At 36.8% G+C, this 12,613-nt stretch overlaps 2 protein-coding genes across 2 annotated transcripts in view; one reads left to right on the top strand and one right to left on the bottom strand.

Moving 5' to 3' along the window:
• The first annotated feature begins 1,865 nt into the window (after positions 1–1,865).
• bnip1b (BCL2 interacting protein 1b) lies at positions 1,866–7,196 on the top strand. The gene is made up of 6 exons (XM_015046019.1): positions 1,866–2,143; positions 3,206–3,298; positions 3,392–3,483; positions 4,193–4,300; positions 5,919–6,037; positions 6,139–7,196. Exons 1-6 carry the CDS (start codon positions 2,060–2,062, stop codon positions 6,333–6,335), a joined length of 693 nt encoding a protein of 230 aa, XP_014901505.1. The 5' UTR covers positions 1,866–2,059; the 3' UTR covers positions 6,336–7,196.
• Positions 7,197–7,440: 244 nt separating this feature from the next.
• Positions 7,441–12,613, bottom strand: part of stc2b (stanniocalcin 2b) — a 9,773-nt gene continuing 4,600 nt past the window's right edge. The window contains exons 2-4 of the mRNA XM_015046018.1: positions 10,930–11,072; positions 9,513–9,724; positions 7,441–8,703 (exon numbers count right to left, since the gene is read on the bottom strand). Of these exons, the coding sequence (XP_014901504.1) occupies positions 8,400–8,703; positions 9,513–9,724; positions 10,930–11,072 (659 nt within the window). The 3' untranslated portion in view covers positions 7,441–8,399. The remainder of the gene's footprint in view (positions 8,704–9,512; positions 9,725–10,929; positions 11,073–12,613) is intronic.

The raw sequence follows: 12,613 nt of genomic DNA, 5'->3' as shown, positions 1-12,613 counted from the left end.
AATGTTGTGCTGGGTTTATACTTTTGGTTTAACGTTTTTCTTTTACATTGCATTTGTTTTTGGAGGCACAGTTGGTGGCTTTATGCACAGGCATGGAAACGTAAGACTTTTTTTTTTCTCGGTTTGTACTGTAATGGCCCATTCTGTTTCAGTTTGACAGTTTTTGTCAGACACCTGCCCTGAATCTCTGTTGTGTTCTTGTGCCTCTTTATTTTTTCTAACTTTGTGTTAAATCATTCTTTCTTTTCTGTCATGTATCAGCCGGGTGTTGGTACTGCAGCTCTGCTTGTAACCACGTTAGTCTGATTATGTTTATTGATTTTAATATCAAAACAATAAAAACCATTAGCACCCCACTCTGACTCCTGTTTCGTTCTTATTTTGACATTTTATCTGTCCAAGGAACTGCTGTAGTGCAAAACAAAGTTTTACAAAGTGTCTAAAAGGCACTGGGTCTGAATTGATATAAGGTGCATTAAAAATACATTCAAATACAGACCAGCACATGCAGATTATGCATGATTATGCTTAGGCGACGTTTCTTCTAATGCAGGGTTGTCCAACTTCAGTCTATTGTTATTTATATTATATTTCAAATATTTTATAAGTTTTCACAAAGGGTGAATGCAGAATTTTATTTATTCACCTATTTAACTGTACAATCTGAATCATGAGTGTAGTTTTTATAGACATTTGATTGTCAATGCATATACAATCTTTACACTTCTAAGGTTTGCATACGTGCAAATCTGAGTGACATTTGGTTGTTTCCTGCTTCAAATTATTAGTCAAGATGGTAAAAAAAACCAACATGTTTTCAAGAGTAATTTAAAGTATAGAATATAAGTTTGAATATAAGTCTGTAGAGCATAAAATAATCCATATCAGGTTTGACCTGTCTGTGTCAGGATATGAACTGTATACACTTCAGAGTCCTTATAATCCATGGATTTACCACCTTCTGATAAATTATTCATCCTTGGACACACTTACTTCTAAGTGTGTAGTTAAAAGAAAACTCATTTCGGAGAGGAGATGGTAGATAATTTTTTTGCTCAGTCCATTCTGCCCAGGGCAGGGAGCAATATTTTCTACAACTAAAAGACTTGTGGACTTTCACAAGCACTGTGAAAATTCAGAGCCACTTCTAGTTTCTTTATATTAAGCAATAAGACAAAACAGGAATAATTATAAATTTGTAATAGGCTTTTTTTTTTTTACATAAAGAACATAATTTTCACTAAAATTGACAGCTACAAACAGAAAAAAAATGAAAAAGCAGCCAACGTACAGGAAAAATATTAATAAAAAAAAACCTAGCCTGGCATTACTATACTTTTATTTATTTATTTTTTAAGTTTTGGCCCCTTTGTGCTGATTAACATACATAGTGGCAGATCAAAACCATTTTACAGTATCATAGTTTTTTGAAGTGGAAGAGAGCATTTAAATGCATCACTCCTGTAGTAGCAATCTTCTTTAGTTTTATACTTAACAAATACAGTATTATTTATGGTATTCGGTGTCATTTATGAGCAGATTAATAAAGAAGGGTTTAAAATAGTGGTTGTTTATCTGACGAACCTGAACATCTTCAGGTCCACAAACATTACTAGTGAATAAACTAAACAGACAAAGAGCAATTATCTGCTGAATAATTTATAGCACAATTTACCGTTATTGTTTTTGTTATTTTGATTTATGGAAAGAAAGAAAGAAAGTTGCTGCTAACAACTGCTTCCTATGGGTTTAATGTTTGCTGGCAGCCATGTAATAAATTTCTAGAGGTATAATAAAAGTTTTATCTTGATAAGCAACAGATGCTAAACATTTTTAAGAGATTTCTAAATGCATTTTTTCCTCTCCCCCCCTATATTTACCGCTCTAATTATTTTTTAAAGCACATGAAACAATACTCCAACCACTCAGAAATCTACTTCAAAATTAGATATTTTATAATTACAGGAAGACCGAAACGGCCTCAGCCAATTAGATTATAGCTTCGCCTAAAGCGGATTGGTCTCTTTTAAGCCCTGCAGCTTTCCGTATCAAAATAGCAATGGCGTCCTCGGAGGACGTAAACGTCCGAATTTGCGGACAAGAAATAATAAAATACGACCTGGAGATAAAGGCTCTCACTCAGGTAAGAGCTCAGTTGTTGTTTATGGTGATTTTCATGTGTTACTGGGAGAAGTTGACATGAAACGCACACAGGTGGTGCTAAATGTTGACCATTGAAGTTAGCTTAGCATCAGTTAGTTGGAATAACTTCAATCATATCATATTTGTCTTTTTGTTTTAATAATAATAATTTTCTGTTCCGCTGTTTCGTCACCACATGAAATGAGCTTATTTTTTTATTCTATTTTATTGATTATTTCTTTTTTTTTTTTTGCGAAAGCTTTCTGACAACTTTTAAAGCAACATCTGTCTCCCCCTAACACTCCAACCAACCAACCAACCAACCAACACTTTTTAGTTTAAAATATAAAATAATAAAGAAAATATCTGAAAAGACCAAAGAATAACACGCAAGAGATCATGGTTATGTGAAGAATGTCTTCGAACATCAAATACTGGGGACATATTATGATTAATAATCAAAATACAAGTGGAAAGATGCAAAAAAAAAAAAAAAAACTGGTCAAAAATTATAAAAATGGTTTGACTCAATACCAATAAACATTTTCCTCTTCATTAATGTGAAAGAATTATAAATAATCTTCAACATTCTTTGTGTTTACAATATTGCACAGATTATAAGTGCAATGATTACTAGTATTAACTATTATGTGGAGCTCTAGTTGTAGATTTAAACTTTTATTATATATTTTCCAGGCACATACTTCTGTTTTACACTACAATCAAGTAACTATGTTTAGGCTCACCCAAATGGTTGCCACTGAAGATTAATGGATTTCTTAAACATACATGAAAAAATCAAAACAACATAGTAACACTCCAAGTATGTGTTAAAAGAATGAAAAAAAAAATACATTTCTAGGTTGAAATCACTGCCCCCTTTGAAAGTTATATTTAAAAAAAAATGTTGGTTGGTTTAAGATTTATGACAGCCAGAATTTGTGACAAGCTATAATCTTGTCATTCTGCTCACAGAAACATTTTAAACTTCACATGTATAATTTAACCTTTCTGCGTTCACAGGCTGTTATCTTTGCACCTTTATGTTTTTCTGTATCTGCAGGACATCATTAATTGTCCTGGACCTCATTCTGCTCTCGCAGAGCTCAACTCTCGGGTCAAAGAGAAATTCAACAAGCTGCGGCTCAGGATACAGGTCAGGTCTTTGCCCCACATACAAACTGTGTTGGAACTTCTTACTTTAGAAATGGAAATGTGTCAAGGGAAGCCATGTTTTTGCTGCTGTCAGGATCTGGAGCAGATGGCTCAGGAGCAAGACACACAATCCAACAGACTGTCCATCCTCATGGAGACGGAGAGCCAGCGACGCCAAATGCTGAGGTGTCTGGACACAAACACATGAATGTTTCACTCTGTCAGTAATTCTTATTGCATATAACTTTTAATGACAAAATAATATATAATTACAGCTCTGGAAAAAATGAAGAGTCCATTGCACTGAACTCCACTGAAAACCTCGTAGTTATTCCACCGAATATCTGAACTCTTCCTGAATTAAAACTTTAGTATTATTGTTCCTAAATTATTACGAACTTGTTTTCTTTGCTTTATTTGAGGTCTGAAAGCACTGCATCTTTTCCTTATTTTGCCCATTTCTCATTTTCTGCAAACAAATACAAAATTTTTGTTTGGAATTTCAGAGACATGTTGTCAGATGTTCATAGAATAAAAGAACAAAGTTCATTTTACTCAAACATATACCTGTAAAAAGTAAAATCAGAGAAACTGATCATTTTAAGTGGTCTCTTATTTTTTTCTAGACTTGTATATGTGACTGTTGTAAATGGAAGCACTAAGCTTCGAGGGGCAGATAAAAAAATCAATCAAATGAAACATCAGGCTTTTAAACTTGGTTGTTCAATGTATCCATCCATCCGGTTTTTGCAGTTTTCATATTACCTACCTGACAGTTGTATTTAATTACAGTAAATTCAAATTAGAAGGATTCACAGGAACTGCTTAAGGTAAATAAATCTAAGACACCACTTACAGTATTCTAAGTTAGTTCTGATATTTTTGTGGGTTCCAGCAACCAGACCGCATGGCGGAAAGCCAACCTGGCCTGTAAACTCGCCATAGACAACATGGAAAAAGACGAGCTTTTGCAGGGAGGAGAAAGCCCGAGCACCAGACAGAGGTCAGTAAAGTTCTGCTGAGGCTTTCGAAGTGCCAAACCTGGTCGCTGAGCATTTTGTTGTTAATTGAAGCTCTTTCTACAAAACAGTAAAAGATCTCTAATCACACTGCGGATGCCTTTCCTCCTTAGCAATGTGTTAAACACATGCCTGACTGCCTCAGAGGACCGAGCTGCTAAACCTCCTGCTTTATGGAGGTTCGTTAGACCAGCAGCTGGTGCCTATTCCCTAAAATTGTTTGCAAGGTTTTACTTTGCAAAGTTTCTGTTCAGGCTTGTTCCTCGTATTAGACAGTGAGGTGAGCAATACTTCATTTTCAGATCTGGTCGTTCTCCATTAATTGCTCATTTGTAAAGCTATAAACAACAGTGTGTGCTATTGGGATTTAATTCAATGTAATGGACCAACACATTGCTGAAAAAGTCTCTTTGAGTTCAGTCTGCTCTGGAACCATTTTTGCTGCCTTTGTATTTACGAGCCTCTTGTGGTATGTCTCTTAAATGCCTCTTCTTTTATGCGAATAGCTCAGTCAGACTATAAAAAGCACCTGAGCTTTAAATCTTGTTTCAGGTTCTCAGGTGAATTTATGTCTGGACATAAATGTGTTTTGACTGAAACCATTACGCGCTGTCTGTGTGTGTGCTTGTGTGTGTGTGTTTACATGGTTGGTTCTCACTAGGACTGAAACAATTAGTTAGATTAATGGTTATGAATCAATTGAAATAATTAACTAAATTTGCACTTTAATTGTTAAACGGAGAATGCAGACTAAAAAAAGACATTTAGAGCTGTAATGAAACCAAAATTTTAAAAAAATGCAATTTTTTTTATGTAAGATAAAAAATAATAATAATAATAATTGAAAACATAGTGAAGAGATTAGCCCTGATGTTATTGATGCTAAGAAAGGCAGAAAGGGCAGAGCTGTTTCTTTAGCTGCAGATTCATCCTTTGCTACAAATGATCAAGTGTTCACTAAAGGAATGCTATGTTGTTGCATTATAGGCCAGAATTGTTTACTTTCTCATTTGAAAACAAATTGAATTGTTTGTATTTTTAAAACTCTATTTCTAATGTTGTATAATATAAGTTTAAGTTGTCAAGTAAAAAATCTGCATAATGTTTTTTATTTTTTTTCAATCCAATTAATCATCAGAATAGTCGTTGGTTGCAGCTCTATTTCTAACAGGTTTTCTTCTTTGGTTTCCTTTAATTAACTCCTGAAGAGATGCATTCTCACAGCATGATGCTGCCATCACCACTTTTCACAGGGGGGTTGATGGAAATGCAGCATTTCCACTCCAAACTTCATTTTTCCTAGAAAATGTGCTGTTAAAGTCATGAATCTAGACTAAAAGCCCACCTGTTTAGAGATGCATTTAATTGATTATACATAATAACATAGTTGATGTTATTGTGTACAATAATATCAATATTATTAATATTATTTTAGTGATGATACTCATCAAATTGTTGACTGTATCGTGTTTTCTTTATAAATTAGTAATTTTGTGTTTTTATTCTGTAAGGCACCTTGAACCCATTGATGCTGAAATGTGTTATACAAATAAACTGGATTGATTGATTCCCTGCTGTGGCCTGTGTGTGTCTTTATGTCAGGAAAGTGACCAAAGAAAGTTTAGTGGAAAGCAGCAGCAACATCACAGAGAGTCTGATGTCCATCAGCAGGATGATGTCAGAGCAGGTGAAGCAGAGCGAGGACACCATTGGCACTCTGGGTAAAGAAACATTTTTTTTAAAAACCCCCATCTTTTTATGAATTTGTGTGTCGTCCAGCTTATTGATCACTCATCCCTCTCCTCTTTGATTGTCATGGCAGCCACCTCCTCTAAAACAGTGCAGGAAGCCAACGAGGAGTTCAAAACCATGACGGGAACCATCCACCTGGGGAGGAAACTGATTCTGAAGTACAACCGCAGGGAGCTCACAGACAAGCTGCTCATCTTCTTGGCTTTAGCGCTTTTCTTTGCCACCGTCCTCTACATCCTTAAGAAACGCCTCATCCCCTTCATTTAATGAGCCGGCTGGCTCTGCATCTGCCTCGTGACGAGATCCCTGCAGGGATTGTAAGACGAGGAACAGCAGAGCAGAAACTACCTGGTTAGAGAAGAAGGAATATAAGAGATGTTACCTTGCTTAGGATGCAGGAGGTTAGTTGTGAACGTGAGGACTAGAGCTGCACACTGCCTGATTGTTAACAATGTCTGGACTTACTGGAGTAACTGTTGGGACATTTAGACATTCTTCAAATTAGAAAGAAAGAAAAGCTAAAATTTGGTTGGCATCTGCAACAGAATGTAATGACTTCAGTTTGTTCCTGGATGTTTTCATGTGAGTTTTCTGGCTAACTGGTCCAAAGGTGAATGTTAACTCCACAAGATGTGCCTTTCTTCCTTCGTTTTAATAAGACAAAAAAATCTCCACAATAATGTTTTGACATTATTTCACATCACAGGAAAGTCTTGTGAAAGGAGCTTCAGGAACAAACATGGAGGGTTTCCATCATGTGTCGTGATTTGTCAAACTTAGGCAGAAACATGTTGTACAAATGTTTTTTGCTCATTTACATTTCTAGTTTTTAACATCTATGCAGGAGGAATTAAAAAGACATGGAAGCAAAGTGCTACAATGTTTAAACTTTTGTTTTATTTCAAAGAGAAATTACATGTTGTAGCTCAAACAAATTCCTTCAGCATTGGTTTTGGTCTGTAAGTAATAATGTTTCCAAGTCGTGACTTGAACATAATAGAGAATCTACAGATGGTGCAATAAACGAAAGTGTTTTACAAGCTCTAAAGGGTTAAAATACTATTTATAACATATTGCCAGCAATTATAAGAGTAGTTTAATTGTAACGCCAATAAAGGCTTTTCTGCTGATTTATGTTGAAGGGTCAAAATAAGCCTTGAGAAAAACAAGATGGATATTTGGGAGATTCGGGTGAGATTTCCCGTCATAAACAAATGATTGAATTAAGAAAATCTTAAATCTGCCTGTGGTATAAATAATTTCAGACTAACTCTATGCTTATTTGGGTTAGATTATCAGCAAAATGACTAAATGTTTTCTTCATTTGTGCTTTCAGATATTTTTACATAAATTAGACATGCATGCACTTTGGTGAAAGTCTGCCCATATTTATTTATATTTATGTAGCTTACAGTCAAAGCAAACACTGTTGCATTCTCAAAAACAAGAACTGTTTTCATTACACAGGAACAGACACCGTGTGCTGAAATCAGAGTTTTAAACCAATTAAAGAAAAATATTCGCTCACAATAAGGTCTGCTTTTTATTTATGTCAAAAATATTTTCTATTTAAACTATTAAAATTGTGCTTAAAACTGTTGTTTGGGATTTGTAATTTTTTACAAGGTACATCATCATTTGCTGGTTTTAAAAGCACCGTCTCACAGGATTCTTCTTTTTAGATGTTTTTAGTGTTTTGAGTTGCAATAACAAGCAAAACACTGTTTTATATCTCTGAACTCTTCAGCACCACCAGTTTGGACTCAGACACAAAAATAGACCTAATTACTTCAGTATGCTGGACTTTCTTGGCATCTTTGCCTCTAGATGCACTTAGAGCCATCTGCTTTGTGACTCTATAAATAAAGAAAATGGCCTGAGCAAAACAGTTGTATAAAACAGATTGTGTAACTTCAGATGTCTTTGAGATTATTACGAGTTTAAGGTAGATTATTGAAGCTTATTCTTTAACTATATGCATGATGCACAACACGATAAAAACCAAAACAGACTAAAAAATGTTTAATTCTGTCTTAAAGCCATCAGACGCACATGAGCTGAACGTGTTATGAGCGTTTCCCTCTGATGAAATGTAATATTGATGTGAGGTAGATTAATGGCTTTTCATCCTGTATATGTTCAGAGAAAATATTAATCTCCACAAAACAAAAACACCCACACACTGAATAAGTATTGCTGCTTTTGCATTCACTGGCAACACTACACAGAAAACTCGTCTAACTCTACATCTTTTACTTATTCTACTGGTAATATAAGTGCTTAATGTTGGTTTACCCTGTGTGCACCTTGTGTAACTTTTCATAAGACAGTTCAGGATGCTAAGAGTTCGGATTGGGTAGCATTGTCTGTCGACCAATCAGGGGTCACGTCCTCTAGTTCGACCTCTCTGGTTGGCTGCTGCAGGGGGTCAGTGGGGGCAACCGGTCCAGGGATGGAGGGCGCTGGGCTGGTGGGAAGCCCCGGAGCATCGGACTGACCGAGGGGGCAGATGTTGGTGAAGGTGCTGCAGAGCGCCCCCCAGTGTTGCTCACACTGCCCCCGAAGTCGCTGTCCGACCCAGGACCTGATCTTGTCTCCACACTTCAGCAGGAAGTTCATCAGCTCAACATACGGCCTGTTGGGAATTTATTCACAGAGAAAACGCTCAAAGACGATCCTTCCTCCACAGAAGGCCATAATGCTTTTAAAATAAAAAATCCAACAGAATAAAATAAACAGGAAATATTTTTCGGCAGGAACTTTCTGTAACATTTCATATGAAGGGGTGTGCATAAGACTGGCATAAAACCTGTCATGAACATGAAGGAGGCTTTATAAATGCTTTTTGCTGTTGTCATGAAGTGTTATCTAGTAAATAATGACATTTTTAATGCAAAGTTGGTCTAAAAGTTGCATTAAACATCCATTAATAGTGTCAATTTTGATATTTTAATGCAAAGTCCCATTAATACTGGCATTAAAAGTCCTTTTGCATTAAAAGTGTCATTACTTACCGAATGACATTTCATGACCCCAGTCATAAACGTTCATAAAGACTCCTTTATGTTCGTGACATTGTTATGTCAGTCTTATGCACACCCCTTCAATGAAGTGTTACCAAAATTTCTATTGATGAAAAGACGGAAGCACCTCGTGGAAAGTCTTAACTAATAAAATTAATTAATTTTAGATTAAAATCAGGACTGGGATCAAACCTCAAATGTATTCAAACCCCCAGAGCTTCAACATTTTGTCCTGTTGCAACTTCAAACTGCGGAAACCAGATATTTTCAAAGTTCACTGATGCAATCTGTAGTTGTTTCAATCTAAAGCTTTCCTGTTTTAGGGCCATTAGGATTAACAAAATGATTCCAACCCCTCCTAAAATGATGAAGTGTTTTTCATGCTCAAAGAAGCTGTAATGAATGAGCGTGCCTTTCTCACCCTGCAGGAAACATGAGTTGGAACTGGACCAGGTTCCCCATGGTGTCCAGGTGATCCTGCACAGCCAGGCAGAGATTGTGTGTGGAGTAGCACTCTCTCTGGAGCGAGAACACCATCTCCTTCACCGCAGAGCAACGCCGGCTCACGCAGCTGAAACGCTGCCGCAGACCCAACGCGACGCATCGAAGAGCGTCCTTCACGTACGACTTACCCTGGAGGAGACAAACATGACATGACAGGCAGAAAAAGTAAGAAGGACATTTGTGGTTTTTTAGTTGTAGCAATACATCTTATGCTGCTTAGTCCACCTTAAATGGTGCCACATTTGTTTGTTGCACCCAGAGTCGGAGTGACCAACACAACCACACTGGAAGATTTAACACAAATACTGGATGAAGAATTTGATGCAGCACCGAATCCGCAGTTTGGTGAAATTTGCAAGGAAAAATGGAATTTAATTGCAGTGTCTAGATGGGCAAGTCCGATTTCTATTCATTATTCTGTTTGTAGCAAATACATTTGTAGCTAAATGGAATGAAGTTCTTTGAATTAACGTCAAACGTTTGCGCAGAAATTTGTTTTGTTAATTAATTGTGCTGTTTGTGCAGCTAAAATTTTTGTAGCAAGTTTGATTGACACCAAATGTGCTTGATTTTCTAAATGTGGGGGGGCTTGCTCTGGAAACATTTATTGATGCAAAAATTTTTTGCAGCACAAATATTTGGCACCACCTTCCTTTGATCTGAAGAATGTAGGGGCCCAACTTCACTCAGGTTCATTTTCTTAACTCTCACACCTGATTCTAAATAGTTTCAGGAGAAATTAATCATTTGTGTAAAACCCTGCTTGCTTCATGCACAATGACCTGGTGTGTTCATGAGAGACATAAAAACAACAGCTGTTGTGTGTAATTTAATCGGATCGTAGACTTGAATGAAATTTATAAACAACACATAGCTGATATACAGAAATACTGTTTTTTTTTCCCAACAGATCTCCTCTAGCTGTTGTTTTGAATACGTCTGAAAAAGATACGCAGAAAGAACATCATCTACTGCTCCTCATCACTCCGAGGACAAGAAGAACTTGCTTCCCTTTCTTGTAGATTTCTATTCTAGTAAAGTGGACATACTGTTCCTTCTCCCATTTCAGATGCCCTCTCAGATCGTTCTGTAACCAATGCTACCATCCACAACCATACCCTGCTCTTTATACAACAAACATTCCTAACAAACGACCTTAACGACTGATGGGATTAAATGAAATAAAAACGTGTATCCAGATCTGCTTTCTCTAACTCCTGCCTGAAGTTGAACTTAATTTCAGTCCGTCTGTGAGTGCGGAGGGCTGTGATGGCGAGCAGATGACTTTCACTTGTGTGTCTGAGAGCGTGACATGAGCTCAGTCAGATTCCCACCTGGGAGTTATAGCGTCCTGCGTTGTGTAGCAGAGTGAGGCATATATGGTGGAGGCCCTGGATCTCACAGGAGTTATTGCTGAAACACTGAAACATCCCACAGCCGACATCCCCTGAACTCACCAGGCAGCTCTGGATTTCAGCTTAGGCAGAGAGAAAAGACACAGTGAGATCAGCACGACGACAGAGATCTAAAGTCACTCAGCAAGGGCAAGAACCCAACAAGTTCCTGCAGAACGGGATGTGCTCAAGGGCTAATTTGGACATTTTGAGCAGTTGGTTGGAGCAGAAAGGGTGGAGAAAGTAGAAAAATGAAAAGGGCTGCCAAGAAATCAGATGTCAGGAAGAAAATGAGAACTAGAGCTGCACACAAAAGAAAAGGGGAATATATCTATATATATACATAGTTTTTTGTGCAACTCTAGTTTTCACTTTCCGGCTGCCATTTGATTTCTTGGCAATATATATAAATACAGTGATTTGCAAAAGCATTTGTACCCTTGAAATTAGCTGTGTTTGTTACATTACAACCACAAACATGAATATATATAGGTAGGTTTATAGTTGTGCCATACTCTTTCCATTTCCGGATGATGGATTGAACAACGCTCCATGAGATGTTCAAAGCTTGGGAAGTATTCTTATAGCCTGAATCTGCTTTAAACTTCTCCATAACTTTATCTCTGGCTTGTCTGGTGTGTTCCTAGGACTTCATGATGCTGATTGCTCCCCAGTATTGTCATAACTTCTGAGGCGTCCCAGAGCAGCTGGATTTGAACTGAGATTAGATTACACACAGCTGGACTCTATAGTCATTAGCAATCATCAGCCAACTTCTGACGGCAAATGATTGCTCTCACAGAAAAGGGGTCTGAATGTTTTTGCCCTCTGCACTTTTCAATTTTTATTTGAGTTTTGAATCATGTATACGTTTCTTTCGACTTCACAGTTGTATATAACATTAAATTCCAATGAAATATATTTATGTCTATGGCTGTAATGTGACAAAATATGGAGAAGTTCAAAAGGTATGAATACTTTTGCAAGTTGCAAAATGGATATTTGCAATGCAATACTTGGTGAGTTAATATATTTCAAGTCCAGTGCCTTCACACTCTGCATGCTAGTAATACATCTGCCAACTGGGATGGACTTTAACTGCCTTTGACGCCAACATCAAATATAGTTTTTCGAGACGGTGATGCTAATGTTCTCAGGGATAGGTAGTGATAACGTGAATAAGAAAAATGAAGAGAAAATGCTGATTGATTTTGCGATTACAGTATTAAGCAGTTATATTGGGATCAGGTTTTCCTCCACTTATGCTTCCGTATAAAACTCTTAAATTATAGATTTATAGTCGATTTTTTTGGGAACAATATGGATTTATTGGGTAGAGGACATATTAAGTCTACAATAAATCAGTTCATAACTGCTGATGTATAGACTACCTATAACTGTGCTGTAATATGCATTAGTACAACAAACTGTATGTCAAATTTAACACCATATAAGCTCAGATATCTATGCTTAGATGTTTGAAGAGGTTTTGATAATACTTTGCTTTTCATTGTTACATGGCAAACAACAAAACGTAGAGAAAGACTATAATTTGTTTCATTACTGTCATAAGGTGGGGTTGAAGTGGTGAGGAGATGACGCAGAGAACCCAGGTTATGGTGAA

This window comes from Poecilia latipinna, unplaced genomic scaffold (assembly GCF_001443285.1).
Source record: "Poecilia latipinna isolate Pla-1442-1.1 unplaced genomic scaffold, P_latipinna-1.0 Scaffold761, whole genome shotgun sequence".
NCBI classification, from domain to species: Eukaryota; Metazoa; Chordata; class Actinopteri; order Cyprinodontiformes; family Poeciliidae; genus Poecilia; species Poecilia latipinna.
This window is presented reverse-complemented; position numbering and strand designations above follow the sequence as displayed.